This window comes from Oncorhynchus keta, chromosome 19 (genome assembly GCF_023373465.1).
Source record: "Oncorhynchus keta strain PuntledgeMale-10-30-2019 chromosome 19, Oket_V2, whole genome shotgun sequence".
In the NCBI taxonomy this organism is placed as follows: domain Eukaryota; kingdom Metazoa; phylum Chordata; class Actinopteri; order Salmoniformes; family Salmonidae; genus Oncorhynchus; species Oncorhynchus keta.
In genome coordinates, this window is record NC_068439.1 from 49,377,678 (window position 1) to 49,394,598 (window position 16,921).

At 44.2% G+C, this 16,921-nt stretch overlaps 1 protein-coding gene across 3 annotated transcripts in view; it reads left to right on the forward strand.

Moving 5' to 3' along the window:
• Positions 1-16,921, forward strand: part of LOC118378260 (1-phosphatidylinositol 4,5-bisphosphate phosphodiesterase beta-1-like) — a 246,931-nt gene that overhangs the window by 184,210 nt on the left and 45,800 nt on the right. Inside the window, exons 20-33 of one of the 3 annotated variants that reach the window (XM_052470709.1) lie at positions 2,260-2,414; positions 2,536-2,700; positions 3,447-3,546; positions 3,695-3,799; positions 3,932-4,047; positions 9,866-9,998; positions 10,139-10,192; positions 10,542-10,761; positions 11,024-11,189; positions 11,660-11,736; positions 11,868-11,957; positions 12,292-12,349; positions 16,416-16,502; positions 16,753-16,777. In XM_052470709.1, coding sequence (XP_052326669.1) covers positions 2,260-2,414; positions 2,536-2,700; positions 3,447-3,546; positions 3,695-3,799; positions 3,932-4,047; positions 9,866-9,998; positions 10,139-10,192; positions 10,542-10,761; positions 11,024-11,189; positions 11,660-11,736; positions 11,868-11,957; positions 12,292-12,349; positions 16,416-16,502; positions 16,753-16,777 — 1,551 coding nt within the window. Of the gene's footprint in view, positions 1-2,259; positions 2,415-2,535; positions 2,701-3,446; positions 3,547-3,694; positions 3,800-3,931; positions 4,048-9,865; positions 9,999-10,138; positions 10,193-10,541; positions 10,762-11,023; positions 11,190-11,659; positions 11,737-11,867; positions 11,958-12,291; positions 12,350-16,415; positions 16,503-16,752; positions 16,778-16,921 lie in introns of those variants that run through there. The other 2 variants (XM_052470708.1, XR_008071039.1) reach the window with 2 other exon arrangements.

Below are 16,921 nucleotides of genomic sequence, written 5' to 3' on the forward strand. Positions count from 1 at the left end.
ACAATAAGTAAGACCTGATTCGTTTCACACTAGACAGTAGGTTAGACCTGATTCGTTACACACTAGACAATAAGTAAGACCTGATTTGTTTCACACTAGACCATAGGTAAGACCTGATTCATTTCACACTAGACCATAGGTAAGACCTGATTCGTTTCACGCTATACAATAGGTAAGACCTGATTCGTTTCCCACTAGACTATAGGTAAGACCTTATTCATTTCACACAACACAATAAGTAAGACCTGATTCATTTCACACTAGACCATAGGTAAAACCTGATTCGTTTCACACTAGACCATAGGTAAGACCTGATGCTACTATTGGTAAGGTCCAAATCAGTATATCATCGGTTTGTTGCGGTTGGGGTTAGAGGTTGGTATATTGATACTAGTGAATTGGGAAAGTACTGTTTGATCTTGTATTCCTGTAACTCTCTCATTCACTCTCTATACCTTTCTCAATTCAATTTAAGGGCTTTATTGGCATGGGAAACATCTGGTAACATTGCCAAAGCAAGGGAAGTAGATAATAAACAAAAGTGAAATTAACAACAAAAATTAACAGTAAACATTACACTCACAGAAGTTCCAAAATAATAAAGAATTTTCAAATGTCATAATATGTACATATACCGTGTTGTAATGATGTGCACCTAGTTAATGTACAAACATTTTTCTTGACTGGTTGCCCTTTTCTTGTGGCAACAGGTCACACATCTTGCTGCTGCTGCACACTGTGGTATTTCACCCAGTAGATATGGGAGTTTATCAAAATTGGGTTTGTTTTCTAATTCTTTGTGACTCTGTGTAATCTGAGGGAAATATGTGTCTCTAATATGGTCATACATTTGGCAGGTTAGGAAGTGCAGCTCAGTTTCCATCTCATTTTGTGGGCAGTGAGCACATAGCCTGTCTTCTCTTGAGAGCCATGTCTGCCTAAGGCGGCCTTTCTCAATAGCAATGCTATGCTCACTGAGTCTGTACATAGTCAAAGCTTTCTAAGTTTTGGTCAGTCATGGTGGTAAGGTATTCTGCCACTGTTCACTCTCTGTTTAGGGCCAAATAGCATTCTAGTTTGCTCAGTTTCTTTGTTAATTCTGTCCAATGTTTCAAGTAATTATCTTTTTGTTTTCTTATGATTTGGTTGGGTCTAATTGTGTTGCTGTCCTGGGGCCTCTGTGGCGTCTGTTTGTGCTTGTGAACAGAGCCCCAGGACCATCTTGCATAGGAGACTCTTCTCCAGGTTTATTTATCTGTAGGTGATGGCTTTGTTATGGGTGGTTTGGGAATCGCTTCAGTTTTGGTGGTTGTACAATTTAACAGCACTTTTCTGGATTTTTATAATTAGATGGTATCGGCCTAATTCTGCTCTGCATGCATTATTTGGTGTTCTACGTTGTACACGGGGGATATTTTTTTGTAATTCTGCATGCAGAGTCTCAATTTGGTGTTTGTCCCATTTTGTGAATTCTTGTTTGGTGAGCAGACAGACCCCAGACCTCAAAACCATAAAGGGCAATGGGTTCTATAACTGATTCAAGTATTTTTAGCCAGATCCTAATTGGTATGTTCGAATTTTATGTTCCTTTTGGTAGCATAGAAGGCCCTTCTTGCCTTGTTTCTCAGCTCGTTCACAGATTTACCTGTGGTGCTGATGTTTAGGCTGAGGTATGTATCGTTTTTTGTGTGCTGTAGGGCAACGGTGTCTAGATGGAATTTGTATTTGTGATCCTGGCGACTGGACTTTTTTTGGAACACCATTATTTTTGTCTTACTGAGATTTACTGTCAGGGCCCAGTTCTGGCAGAATATGTGCAGAAGATCTCGGTGCTGCTGTAGACCCTCCTTGGTTGGTGACAGAAGCACCAGATCATCAGCAAACAGTAGACACTTGACTTCAGATTCTAGTAGGGTGAGTCTCTTTCTCAATCTCGTTCTCCCTCTCCTCTCCCCCTCTCCCACTCTCACCTTTCCCTCCCTCCTACCTCTCTCTCCCTCCTTCTCTCTCTCTCTCTCTCTCTCTCTCTCTCTCTCTCTCTCTCTCTCTCTCTCTCTCTCTCTCTCTCTCTCTCTCTCTCTCTCTCTCTCTCTCTCTCTCTCTCTCTCTCTCTCTCTCTCTCTCTCTCTTCTCTCTCTCTCTCTCTCTCCTCTCTCTCCTCTCTCTCTCCCTCTCTCTCTCTCTCTCCTCTCTTCTCTCTCTCTCTCTCTCTCTCTCTCTCTCTCTCTCTCTCTCTCTCTCTCTCTCTCTCTCCATCAGACCTGTCCATGATGTTAAACCTGGGCATGTATGAGTACAACGGGAAGTGTGGCTACAGGCTGAAACCAGAGTTCATGAGACGGCCGGACAAACACTTTGACCCCTTCGCTGAGAGCACCGTGGACGGCATCGTAGCCAACACGCTGTCTGTCAAGGTGCTTATCTGTGTGTTCCGCGTACAGCACGTGCGTGTGCGTGTTTTGACTGTATGTGGTATGGGTGCACGGACTTCACAGCTCTCATCTGTTTTTATCATCCTCGTCTCTCCGTCTCCAGATCATCTCAGGCCAGTTCCTGACCGATAAGAAGGTGGGGACGTATGTGGAGATAGATATGTTTGGTCTGCCGGTGGACACCAGAAGGAAGGGTTTTAAGACCAAGACGTCTCAGGGCAACGCTGTCAACCCTGTCTGGGAGGAGGAGGCCTTCACACTCAAGAAGGTAAAGCATAATATAGGGCAGACTGTTATGGGATTTGTAGTTCTTTAAGGTAAAACATATATACTGTATAATATATTGTGATTGCTACCAACCTGTTTTGCCTGTCACCAGTATCCTTGACATTGATTGTTACTGGTACTGACCTTGTATTTACAGTGCCAGTCAACATTTTCGGCACATGTACTCATTCAAGGGTTTTTCTTTAATTTTTAAAACTATTTTCTACATTGTAGAATAATAGTGAAGACATCAACACTATGGAAAAACACATATGGAATCATGTAGTAACCAAAAAAGTGTTAAACAAATCAACGTATATTTTAGATTTGAGATTCTTCAAAGTAGCCCAAGGAGGTGTGTGTGTGTGTGTGTACAGTGTAGATGTCTTTTATTCTCGTGTCTACAAATAAAAATATAAATAATATTGTGTGTACTTGTTTGATATGAATTGTTGAGGAAGAGCTTGCTAGCAAACATCCTCTGCCAAATAAAGGTGACAAATAAACTTGGATTGGATCATGATCTTACCCCCCATTCAGGGTAACATTGTCAACCCTGTCTGTGATGAGGAGGCTTTCATCCTCGAGGAACCCATAGAGAGAAATAATGTTCTATTGAATTATGTGTGTAAATCACTGTTTACAACATCACGGAGCACGTCTTTATGGGATTTGTAGTTCTTTAAAACCAAGAACCCCCAGCTGAATGTGACCATCCATGTTTCTGTGTCTGTGATGGTTCCTCAGGTGGTTCTGCCCACTCTGGCCTCAATGAGGATTTCTGTGTTTGAGGATGGAGGGAAGTTCATTGGCCATCGCATCATTCCTGTGAATGCCATCCGCCCAGGTGAGGCCTATAGGTTATTAGTCTGACTGACTACCATTCTGGTCCATTTTTCTGCTTGAGTGATGCTGTGTAACAGTCCTTTAGCTTCTGATTACTCACCCCTGTGTGTGTGTGTGTGTGTGTGTGTGTGTGTGTGTGTGTGTTCCAGGTTACCACTACATTGGTCTGAGGAATGAGAAGAACCAGGCTCTGACCCTCCCTGCTCTGTTTGTCTATGTAGAGGTCAAGGACTATGTCCCTGATACATTCGCAGGTACAATGGCTGACATACCTTACAGAATACTGGTATAGAACTAAACCATGGCGTTATAACTAGGTTTATGTTTCCACTGGCTTTACATAACAGCATCAATGATACATTCTGTTCCCCCGTTCTCTACCTCAGATGTCATCGAGGCGTTGTCCAATCCCATCCGTTACGTCAACCTGATGGAGCAGAGAGCCAATCAACTGGCAGCTCTCACTCTGGAGGAGGGAACAGAGGAGGAGGACAGCAAAGAGGTGGGTGTGTCGTCCGTCATCCCCACACTAATCGATAAGTAACAGATCAATGAGCCTCTCCCCAGGCAGTAGGCCTGTCTCTTTGTGAAGAGATGATTGGGTTAGAGCTATTGACCAGGGCTCAGGAACTAAGGGTTGAGGGCTAGGATGGAGGGAGTCGTGGGACAGGGGGAGACAGAGATCAGGGGTATCACGGGGGTGAAGGAGGGGAGGTTGGGGTAAGAAGGGGGGTGAGCTCTGAGGGGTAGTAAGGGAGTTGTTGGTGGAGGTGGGCCCCAAGGGAGCTGTCTCGCCTGATTTGCCAGCTGAACTGATTATCCACAGTGACATCCAATAGAGAGCCTGTACATGCTGACACCTTGGCAACGGTCGCTTAGTGAAATAGTGGGCTTCCCGCTGGAGTGTCAGAGACAGAGGGAGAGGAAGAAAGATGTGAGTGGAGAGCAGAGGAGAACAGACTGTCCTCTCCTGTCCAAAACAGGCTTAAGGAGAGAGGACTCAGTAACAAACAAATACATGCCAAGTACTACAACAAGTCAGGGTTGAAGAGAACCTAGAGAGGGACATTGAGACAACGTAAGGAGAACATTGGCTAAATGTTAGTGAAACGTTAGAGAGTGTGGTCAGTGTGACGTTGGTCTGAGCCATGCTGAGAGTGGGGTACCAAAGCTATGTCTACAAGTTCTCCAACAGGCTACAGGTAGGCGCTGGGTGTGTGGTGTGTTGATTGTGCTGTTGTGTATTTGCCATGCAGTAGCTTCTGCTTCTAATGGAGTAATGGCATCGTATGGTTCCACTCTGCTTATTTACATCTCATTGGATAGGCCGCAAAAACATTCTCAGCGTTACCATTTATATGTTGGGCTGTAATTTGCCACGTGTGTCATACACGTCCAGATGATGTGCTAAGTAAATGGGAAAAGTAGTGTTTTACCTGATAAAATGCTTTGAGACCCAGTGAATAGTAGTGTGGACCTGATAAAATGCTTTGAGACCCAGTGAATAGTGGTGTGGACCTGATAAAAGGCTTTGAGACCCAGTGAATAGTAGTGTGGACCTGATAAAATGCTTTGAGACCCAGTGAATAGTAGTGTGGACCTGATAAAATGCTTTGAGACCCAGTGAATAGTAGTGTGGACCTGATAAAATGATTTGAGACACAGTGAATAGTAGTGTGGACCTGATAAAATGATTTGAGACACAGTGAATAGTAGTGTGGACCTGATAAAAGGCTTTGAGACCCAGTGAATAGTAGTGTGGACCTGATAAAATGATTTGAGACCCAGTGAATAGTAGTGTGGACCTGATAAAATGCTTTGAGACCCAGTGAATAGTAGTGTGGACCTGATAAAATGATTTGAGACACAGTGAATAGTAGTGTGGACCTGATAAAAGGCTTTGAGACCCAGTGAATAGTAGTGTGGACCTGATAAAATGCTTTGAGACCCAGTGAATAGTAGTGTGGACCTGATAAAATGATTTGAGACACAGTGAATAGTAGTGTGGACCTGATAAAATGCTTTGAGACCCAGTGAATAGTAGTGTGGACCTGATAAAATGCTTTGAGACCCAGTGAATAGTAGTGTGGACCTGATAAAATGCTTTGAGACACAGTGAATAGTAGTGTGGACCTGATAAAATGCTTTGAGACCCAGTGAATAGTAGTGTGGACCTGATAAAATGCTTTGAGACCCAGTGAATAGTAGTGTGGACCTGATAAAATGCTTTGAGACACAGTGAATAGTAGTGTGGACCTGATAAAATGCTTTGAGACCCAGTGAATAGTAGTGTGGACCTGATAAAATGCTTTGAGACCCAGTGAATAGTAGTGTGGACCTGATAAAATGCTTTGAGACCCAGTGAATAGTAGTGTGGACCTGATAAAATGCTTTGAGACCCAGTGAATAGTAGTGTGGACCTGATAAAATGCTTTGAGACCCAGTGAATAGTAGTGTGGACCTGATAAAATGCTTTGAGACCCAGTGAATAGTAGTGTGGACCTGATAAAATGATTTGAGACACAGTGAATAGTAGTGTGGACCTGATAAAATGCTTTGAGACCCAGTGAATAGTAGTGTGGACCTGATAAAATGCTTTGAGACCCAGTGAATAGTAGTGTGGACCTGATAAAAGGCTTTGAGACCCAGTGAATAGTAGTGTGGACCTGATAAAATGCTTTGAGACACAGTGAATAGTAGTGTGGACCTGATAAAAGGCTTTGAGACCCAGTGAATAGTAGTGTGGACCTGATAAAATGCTTTGAGACCCAGTGAATAGTAGTGTGGACCTGATAAAATGTTTTGAGACCCAGTGAATAGTAGTGTGGACCTGATAAAATGCTTTGAGACCCAGTGAATATTAGTGTGGACCTGATAAAATGCTTTGAGACCCAGTGAATATTAGTGTGGACCTGATAAAATGCTTTGAGACCCAGTGAATAGTAGTGTGGACCTGATAAAAGGCTTTGAGACCCAGTGAATAGTAGTGTGGACCTGATAAAATGCTTTGAGACCCAGTGAATAGTAGTGTGGACCTGATAAAATGATTTGAGACACAGTGAATAGTAGTGTGGACCTGATAAAATGCTTTGAGACCCAGTGAATAGTAGTGTGGACCTGATAAAATGCTTTGAGACACAGTGAATAGTAGTGTGGACCTGATAAAAGGCTTTGAGACCCAGTGAATAGTAGTGTGGACCTGATAAAATGCTTTGAGACACAGTGAATAGTAGTGTGGACCTGATAAAAGGCTTTGAGACCCAGTGAATAGTAGTGTGGACCTGATAAAATGCTTTGAGACCCAGTGAATAGTAGTGTGGACCTGATAAAATGTTTTGAGACCCAGTGAATAGTAGTGTGGACCTGATAAAATGCTTTGAGACCCAGTGAATATTAGTGTGGACCTGATAAAATGCTTTGAGACCCAGTGAATATTAGTGTGGACCTGATAAAATGCTTTGAGACCCAGTGAATATTAGTGTGGACCTGATAAAAGGCTTTGAGACCCAGTGAATATTAGTGTGGACCTGATAAAATGCTTTGAGACCCAGTGAATAGTAGTGTGGACCTGATAAAATGTTTTGAGACCCAGTGAATATTAGTGTGGACCTGATAAAATGTTTTGAGACACAGTGAATAGTAGTGTTTTACCTGATAAAATGCTTTGAGACCCAGTGAATAGTAGTGTGGACCTGATAAAATGCTTTGAGACCCAGTGAATAGTACTGTGGACCTGATAAAATGCTTTGAGACCCAGTGAATAGTAGTGTGGACCTGATAAAAGGATTTGAGACCCAGTGAATAGTAGTGTGGACCTGATCAAATGCTTTGAGACCCAGTGAATAGTAGTGTGGACCTGATAAAAGGCTTTGAGACCCAGTGAATAGTAGTGTTTTACCTGATAAAATGCTTTGAGACCCAGTGAATAGTAGTGTGGACCTGATAAAATGCTTTGAGACCCAGTGAATAGTAGTGTGGACCTGATAAAAGGCTTTGAGACCCAGTGAATAGTAGTGTGGACCTGATAAAAGGCTTTGAGACCCAGTGAATAGTAGTGTGGACCTGATAAAAGGCTTTGAGACCCAGTGAATAGTAGTGTGGACCTGATAAAATGCTTTGAGACCCAGTGAATAGTAGTGTGGACCTGATAAAAGGCTTTGAGACCCAGTGAATAGTAGTGTGGACCTGATAAAATGCTTTGAGACCCACTGAATAGTAGTGTGGACCTGATAAAAGGCTTTGAGACCCAGTGAATAGTAGTGTGGACCTGATAAAATGCTTTGAGACCCAGTGAATATTAGTGTGGACCTGATAAAATGCTTTGAGACCCAGTGAATATTAGTGTGGACCTGATAAAAGGCTTTGAGACCCAGTGAATATTAGTGTGGACCTGATAAAATGCTTTGAGACCCAGTGAATAGTAGTGTGGACCTGATAAAATGTTTTGAGACCCAGTGAATATTAGTGTGGACCTGATAAAATGTTTTGAGACACAGTGAATAGTAGTGTTTTACCTGATAAAATGCTTTGAGACCCAGTGAATAGTAGTGTGGACCTGATAAAATGCTTTGAGACCCAGTGAATAGTACTGTGGACCTGATAAAATGCTTTGAGACCCAGTGAATAGTAGTGTGGACCTGATAAAAGGATTTGAGACCCAGTGAATAGTAGTGTGGACCTGATAAAATGCTTTGAGACCCAGTGAATAGTAGTGTGGACCTGATAAAAGGCTTTGAGACCCAGTGAATAGTAGTGTTTTACCTGATAAAATGCTTTGAGACCCAGTGAATAGTAGTGTGGACCTGATAAAATGCTTTGAGACCCAGTGAATAGTAGTGTGGACCTGATAAAAGGCTTTGAGACCCAGTGAATAGTAGTGTGGACCTGATAAAAGGCTTTGAGACCCAGTGAATAGTAGTGTGGACCTGATAAAAGGCTTTGAGACCCAGTGAATAGTAGTGTGGACCTGATAAAATGCTTTGAGACCCAGTGAATAGTAGTGTGGACCTGATAAAAGGCTTTGAGACCCAGTGAATAGTAGTGTGGACCTGATAAAATGCTTTGAGACCCAGTGAATAGTAGTGTGGACCTGATAAAAGGCTTTGAGACCCAGTGAATAGTAGTGTGGACCTGATAAAATGCTTTGAGACCCAGTGAATAGTAGTGTGGACCTGATAAAATGCTTTGAGACCCAGTGAATAGTAGTGTGGACCTGATAAAAGGCTTTGAGACCCAGTGAATAGTAGTGTGGACCTGATAAAAGGCTTTGAGACCCAGTGAATAGTAGTGTGGACCTGATAAAAGGCTTTGAGACCCAGTGAATAGTAGTGTGGACCTGATAAAAGGCTTTGAGACCCAGTGAATAGTAGTGTGGACCTGATAAAATGCTTTGAGACCCAGTGAATAGTAGTGTGGACCTGATAAAAGGCTTTGAGACCCAGTGAATAGTAGTGTGGACCTGATAAAAGGCTTTGAGACCCAGTGAATAGTAGTGTGGACCTGATAAAAGGCTTTGAGACCCAGTGAATAGTAGTGTGGACCTGATAAAATGCTTTGAGACCCAGTGAATAGTAGTGTGGACCTGATAAAAGGCTTTGAGACCCAGTGAATAGTAGTGTGGACCTGATAAAATGCTTTGAGACCCAGTGAATAGTAGTGTGGACCTGATAAAATGCTTTGAGACACAGTGAATAGTAGTGTGGACCTGATAAAAGGCTTTGAGACCCAGTGAATAGTAGTGTGGACCTGATAAAATGCTTTGAGACCCAGTGAATAGTAGTGTGGACCTGATAAAATGCTTTGAGACCCAGTGAATAGTAGTGTGGACCTGATAAAATGCTTTGAGACCCAGTGAATAGTTGTGTGGACCTGATAAAATGCTTTGAGACATAGTGAATAGTAGTGTGGACCTGATAAAATGCTTTGAGACCCAGTGAATAGTAGTGTGGACCTGATAAAATGCTTTGAGACCCAGTGAATAGTAGTGTGGACCTGATAAAAGGCTTTGAGACCCAGTGAATAGTAGTGTGGACCTGATAAAAGGCTTTGAGACCCAGTGAATAGTAGTGTGAACCTGATAAAATGCTTTGAGACCCAGTGAATAGTAGTGTGGACCTGATAAAAGGCTTTGAGACCCAGTGAATAGTAGTGTGGACCTGATAAAAGGCTTTGAGACCCAGTGAATAGTAGTGTGAACCTGATAAAATGCTTTGAGACCCAGTGAATAGTAGTGTGAACCTGATAAAATGCTTTGAGACCCAGGGAATAGTGCCTCGTAAATGCAATGTGTCAGTATCATTGTCAATGTATTTGACTGACAGGTGGATGCGGGTGGTGATGACCCCATGGAGCCTGACCCCCGGGTGACCGTGCCCGCAGAGAACGGAGTCAACCACACCCCCATCATCGCCCCCAAACCACCCAGCCTTGTTAGCCACCAGCAACAGCCCACAGGTACAGGTCAAATCTCCACTTGAACTTACAGTGACTCCAATATGGCAACCAGTAAACTTCAATTTGTCACGCCACAACACATTTACAACCCACTTGATCTGGCAAAACCCTCACTAACAAGTGTATATATTGTGTATCAGGCTCAGTGAAAGCAGCAGTGAAGACTGAGGACGTAATTCAGAGTGTTCTTACAGGTAAGACTGCAGTAGGACTCATATTAACTCGTATTAAGATGACTTTATGCGTCAATTGACACTTCCCGACAGATTTTCTCACCCTCCAGACCCAGGATTCGAACTGGCAACCCTCTGGTTGCCAGCTCAACTCTCTAACCAGTAGGCTACCTGCCCGGCCACCCTCGATCGATGCATGTAAACAGATTGCATGACATCACCAATCTGAAACATGAGGGAACGATGCACACGATCTGTAAAGAAGCAGAACCAATACAGGTAGAAAGTCAAACACTCATGTCCTCCCCCTCTCTCCCTCCCTTTTCTCTTTTCCTCCCCTCCATCCCTCTATCCTCCCTCCTTCCTCCAGAGAGTGAGGCCCAGACCCTGGAGGAGTTGAAGCAGCAGAAGGGCTTTGTGAGGGAGCAGAGGAAGCAGTATAAAGAGATGAAGGAGTTGGTCAGGAAACACCACCGCAAGACCGGCGAGCTGATCAAGGAGCACACGGCCAGGGCTGCGGAGCTGCAGAACCAGCACCAGCGCAGGCGCTCCGCGCTGCAGAAGAGCCACAAACGAGACGGTAAGAAAAGGTAGGTGGCCCTCTTTCTCCTCCTACTCTTCCTCCCTGCCCTTCTTCCTGTATCCCTCTGTTTCTCTCACTATGTGTCGGTCTCTACGTCTCTCGCTCTCCGGTCATGTTTTCTCTCTTCCATGTGGGTGCTCAGTGGCTAGAGCCTTCCACAGACAACTGTGTGTGTGTGCGTGTGTGTGTGTGTGTTTGTCTTTGTTAGCGCTTACCTACCTCCACGTGTGTGTCGACCTCAGTGTGTGCTGTATTTGTGCGTGTGGTAGGTCGGAGCAGTGTCTGTCGTCCCTGGAGCAGGAGCTGTGTGTGTTGGACCAGGAGTCCAGTCAGAGACTCTCTGAGCTCAAGGAGCAGCAGCAACAACAGCTACTCACACTGAGACAGGAGCAGTATTACAGCGAGAAGTACCAGAAGAAAGAACACATCAAAATGGTACACACACACACACACACCTAATCCCTATCCTCAAGCAGACTGATACTAGAGGACAAGAGCACATGAACTCATTTCAGCGTACATATTTTATTTGCGTTGAATCAGCATCAAGTGCGGTAACACTCAACTCAGTATAATGCTAGCCTTGGCTTGTGTTTAATGAGCGGGCTCCCCTCTGGGCTTTATTACTCCATCTGCTTTGCTGACCTTAGATCAGTGTAAAGACGTCCCAGGGCTCCACTACTGCTACGGTAGATGGAAATGCTGAGTGTAGTCACGGTTCTGTGTACGAGGTGTCAGGGTTTATCCATGCAGAAGAGAACAACACTGACTGGACCAATTCTATTCTACAAAGTCAACAGATCAGGCCTGAGTTAAACAGAAGCCACGAGTCAGGGATCATATCTTCTGAGAGACAAACTGTAGGATAACCAGTGGTATTTCTCTCTGTTATACTGTGTCTCCAGCTGGTGGAGAAGTTGACAACCATAGCAGAGGAATGTCAGAGTGCCCAGTTGAAGAAGATCCGAGACATCTGTGACAAGTAAGCACACACACACACACACACACACTTACTCTTATCCAGAGCGACTTACAGGAGCAATTAGGGTTAAGTGCCTTGCTCAAGGGCACATTGACGACACGGGGCGATTGTTTCACCTTCCTTCTCCACAGGGAAAAGAAAGACCTGAAGAAGAAGATGGACAAGAAAAGACAGGAGAAGATTAATGAAGCAAAGGCCAACAACAAGAACGTGACAGAAGAGTAAGCAGATGGGGTTGAGGAGGAGGCCTCCTGACACGTGCGTTGATCTGTATGTGCACAAGGCCACCAGATGGCGATGAAGGTTCATGCTTCATCTGGCTGCTCGAAAGCACATGCAGTATAATCAAACGATGCCGCTATTTTTGACAGAAAGACTTAACGCTAGAAAGTGTCACAGGTCATCAGGCAGAGTTAGCGACTTTTATGTTTACGGTCCTTTGAGCTAGATTGGAACCAGGAATGTTAGGATTGTTGATTGTTAATAAAGTCATCTTAGGTTAGAGTTGAGGAATGTTGCGGTGATGTAAGAGCTGACGCCTCTCGATGTTCACAGAGAGAAGCTGGAAATCAACAGGTCGTTTGTCAATGAGGTGGTGCAGTATATCAAACGGGTAAGTTTGTGTGTGTGTGTGTGTGTGTGTGTGTGTGTGTGTGTGTGTGTGTGTGTGTGTGTGTGTGTGTGTGTGTGTGTGTGTGTGTGTGTGTGTGTGTGTGTGTGTGTGTGTGTGTGTGTGTGTGTGTGTGTGTGTGTGTGTCTGTGTGTGTTTCAAGTTGTATCAGTTGTATGTACAGGATACACGTCCAACGAAATTGTTACTTGCAGGTTCCTTCGCGGCAATGCAACAAAAATAAGAAACTAGAAAAGTATGTTTTCCTGAAGAAAATGTGGTGTGCTTGCCAGCTTGTTTTAAAGTATTTATGGTTTTGAAATAAGTTATTGTTACGGTAGTGACTGCAGTAGTAATGGTAATGACTGGTTCTAGTTGACAAAGTCGGTAAGTTGTGAAAATGGATTGATTGCTTAGCTGATTGATTAGAAAGGATCGCCTGAACATGTAACAGTTGGTTTGGTGTCTCTCGCTTGACCGGTTCAAGAGTTACTGTTGGTGAGTTTTAAGATGCAAATGTCTATAGTTATAGTTGATCAAGGTGTAAAAGAATTTGAAGTTAGAATAGATTGAAAATGGAAGGCACTGCATCGCAGTGCTAGAGGCGTCACTACAGATCCGGGTTGCAGACAGCCACGACCGCAGGACCCATGAGGCGGCGCACAATTGGCCCAGCGTCGATCCGGGTTAGGGGAGGGTTTGGCCGGCTGGGATGTCCTTGTCCCATCGTGTTTCGGAGGACGCATGGCTCTCGACCTTCGCCTCTCCCAAGTCCATACGGGAGTTGCAGCGATGGGACAAGACTGTAACTACCAATTGAGTATCACAAAATGATGCCGTGCCTTAGACCGCTGCGCAACTTGGGACCCAGGTCGGGTGTTTATAGTTTTTAAAGGTTTCAGAGAATTTGAAGTTAAGATAGCCTGAATGTTTTAAAGTTGGTCGTGTAGCTTAATTAACCAAGGAGCAGGACCATTTTGAATATCAACCACTGTATTCCTATGGTTCTCATTCAAGCCCATGTTAATTTACGAAAATGTTAAATGGTTATAGTTCCAAAAGTATACATAGTATCAAATATCCTTTGACAAGCAATCTAAATTGGTCTGTCTGAACATCTCAACATTGGTTTGGTGATTATTTAGATTTTTTTTTACAACTAAAGTCTACAGGCCTTTTTTGCCATTGAAATGCATTGGGAAGCACAACTAATAATAAAATATAAGAATACGAATATAAAGTAGATGGCTCAATAGAATAGAAGAAACATGTTAGTGTAAGTATAATACAGGAAGGCATAATTTATAATACAATATTTACACATGTATCACGGAAGGGTCTGGTAGCAGCAGTTGTGAGGTGTGTGTAGCATGAGTGTGTGTGTGGGTGTGTGTGTGCTAAGGTGCGGAGAATCAGAGCAGGTTGTCTGATGGCTTGTAGATGCCAACAGGCTCAAAGACAGTTTCTATCAGACCTCATGCTCCGATACTGTCTACCCGACGGTAAGGCAGTGAACAGCTCGTAGGCTGGGGTGTGTGGGGTCCTTGATGATGCTGCAGGACTTCTTCAGGCACGTTTCAATTAGACGTCCTGGACGGATGGAAACACAGTCCGAGTGATGTACTGCGCCGTCTTCACTAGCCGCTGAAAGGCCTTGTGGTCGTGGGCGGAGCAATCTCCATACCAGGCCGTGATGCAACCGGTCAGGATGCTCTCGATGGTGCAGCGGTAGCATTTGGAGAGGACCCGGGGTGGCATGCCAAATTTCTTCAGCCGCCTTAGGAAGTTGAGGCGCTGTTGCACCCTCTTTACAAGATTGGTGGTATTGTTGATCCATGTCAAGTTCTTTGTGATCTGGACGCTGAAGAACTTTAAACTGCTGACTCTCTCTACTGCAGTCCCGTTGATGTGGATCGGAGGTGTGTTCCCTCCTCTGCTTCCTGAAGTGAACAATCAACTCCTTTGTGTTGCTGACGTTAAGGGAAAGGTTGTTGTCCTGGCACCACAATGCCAGTTCACTTACCTCCTCCCTATAGGCTGACTCGTCCTTGTTGATTATCAGGCCTACAACTGTGGTATTGTCAGCAAACATGATGATGGAGTTGGTGTCATGCAAAGCCATGCAGCAGAGGGCTGAGGACACACCCCAGGGGGGTACCTGTGTTAAGAGTCACAGCGACTGTTTATTGTTAAAGTAATCGTAGGTTATTTTAGGTTAGACAACAGGCTCTGGAGATTGTTTCCAGTCCTTGAATGCTGCAGTACAGTATCTCAGGATGGTACGGATTTCTCCGTTCATCCAGGGTTTTTGGTTGGGTTATGTCTGGATTGTTATTGTGGGTAGAACATCATCAACACATTTCCTAATGAAGCCTGTGACTGATGTACACTGAGTGTACAAAACATTAGGAACACCTTCTTAATAGTGAGTTGCACCTCCTTTTGCCCTCAGAACAGGCTCAATTTGTTGGGTGTGGACTCTACAATGGGTCAAAGGTGTTCCACAGGGATGCTGGCCAATGTTGACTCCAATGCTTCCCACAGTTGTGTCAAGTTAGCTGGATGTCCTTTGGGTAGTGTACCATTCTTGATACACACAGAAAGCTGTTGAGCGTGAAAAACCCAGCAGCTTTTGCAGTTCTTGACACACTAAAACCAGTGCGCCTGTCACCTACTACCATATCCGGTTCAAAAGCACTTACATTTTTTCTCTTTCCGATTCACCCTCTGAATGGCACACATGCACAATCTATGTCTCAATTATCTCAAGGCTTAAAAATCCTTCTTTATCCTGTCTCCTCCCCATCTACACTTTCACCTGGATTCACCTGGTCAGTCTGTGTCATGGAAAGAGCGGGTGTTCCTCTTCTTTTTTTTTTTTTTTTACAACTCAGTGTACATTCCTCCGTGTTGATCGACGAGTCCAGGGTGGATGAATCTTTGAACATATTCCAATCAGTATTCTCAAAAGAGCCATGCAGCATTGAGCGCAGCGCCTCACTGTTCTCTGTTGGGGGGCTCCCTCTTCAGTTGCAGCTTGTAGATGTGGAGCAGGAACAGAGAGACAGGGTGGGGGGCTTTGTACGCATAACTGATGTTTGTGTACACATGGTCCAGCACAGAGGGGGCAGGATGCATGGGGCAGGAAACATGTTGGTGATCATTTGGAAAGAATTTGTTTTAATCTTGCTTGGTTAAAATCTCCCGTGACAATAGACTGCTTCCCGGTGAGAGGTTTCTGGCCGGCTAATGTTCTTGTGCAGTTGGATGGGTGCCACCTTGATGCTTGCTTGTGGTTTTACTGTATGTACACAGCTGTGACAATAACACGTGAATTCTCTTGACATATAGTGAGGTCGGCATTTTAGCTTCAGAAACTCCAGGTCGGGTGAACAGGACCTAGGGATGTTTTCAACTTCAGTACACCAGGAATTGTTGATGAGGAAGCATACACCTCCCTCCTACTCTTAACAGAAGCCGACATTCGGGTCCATAAGGGAAATGGAAAAGCCATGTGGTTGAATAGCAGAGTCGAGGTAATTGACCATAAGTCATGTCTCTGTAAAAACAGACACAGCATTCCTTGACGTCCCTCTGCGATTGAAGCCTTGATCTGAGTTCACAAATGTATTTTCCGGCGATTGGACATTAGCCATCAAGATACTAGGGAGTGGAGGCCGTGTAGCCCGTCTTTTCAGCTCGCAGTCCCCCTTTCCTTTCTGTTCTTCATCGCCATCGATGCCTTTGGTCATCTCGGCCAGGAGCCGGGAACAAAGAGGCAAATGTAGGACTCCAGATCTGGGAGGCTGAGAGATGTGTGTAGCTTCCGATTCATGATCCAGAAGTGTTTGTAGGAAATGATTGCACAAACATTCTGAGCAAACAAAGTAAGAATTAATGCAAAAATAGACATTTTAAAAAAGCTAAGTCAAGCAGGAACCGGCAAGACACGCGCCCTCCGCCATCTGTGTGTGTGTCCGTCCGTGCCTGTGGATTTGTTTGTGTTTGTTACACGGTATGTAGTGGCTACACCTTACTCTCGCCTACCCCTGTGTTTGTCTGTGTGTAGTTGGAGGATGCTCAGAGTAAGAGAATGGAGAAGCTACTGGAGAAGCAGAACGACATCCGACAACAGATTATGGATGAGAAACCTAAGGTATGGACACGTTTGCCCTCAAATACAGAACTGCAGGATGAAGTTGCTTCGAACCAATCATTCATGGTCAGGAATAGGATGCGTTCCAGATGCCACTCTATTCCTTGACAGTGCACTCCTTTTGACCACTAGTCAAAAGTGATGCACTATGTAGGGAACAGGAGACATTTGGGACAAAGACATATTTTCATCCCATAAAGGGTCCATTGGTTAATCATTTCCATCATGTCCATTGTTACTGTGATTGTAGGAAGGAGGTACGACAGAGGACCAGGGTAAGACATTCTGCGTCTGAGTGTGCATTGATACAGCTTCAATACTTTAGCATGTGTAACAGAAAGCAGTAACACTAAATAATTTATGTGGTTTGAATAAGACGGCAACAGATGGAGAATGATAAGTGGATGGTGCACCTTGCT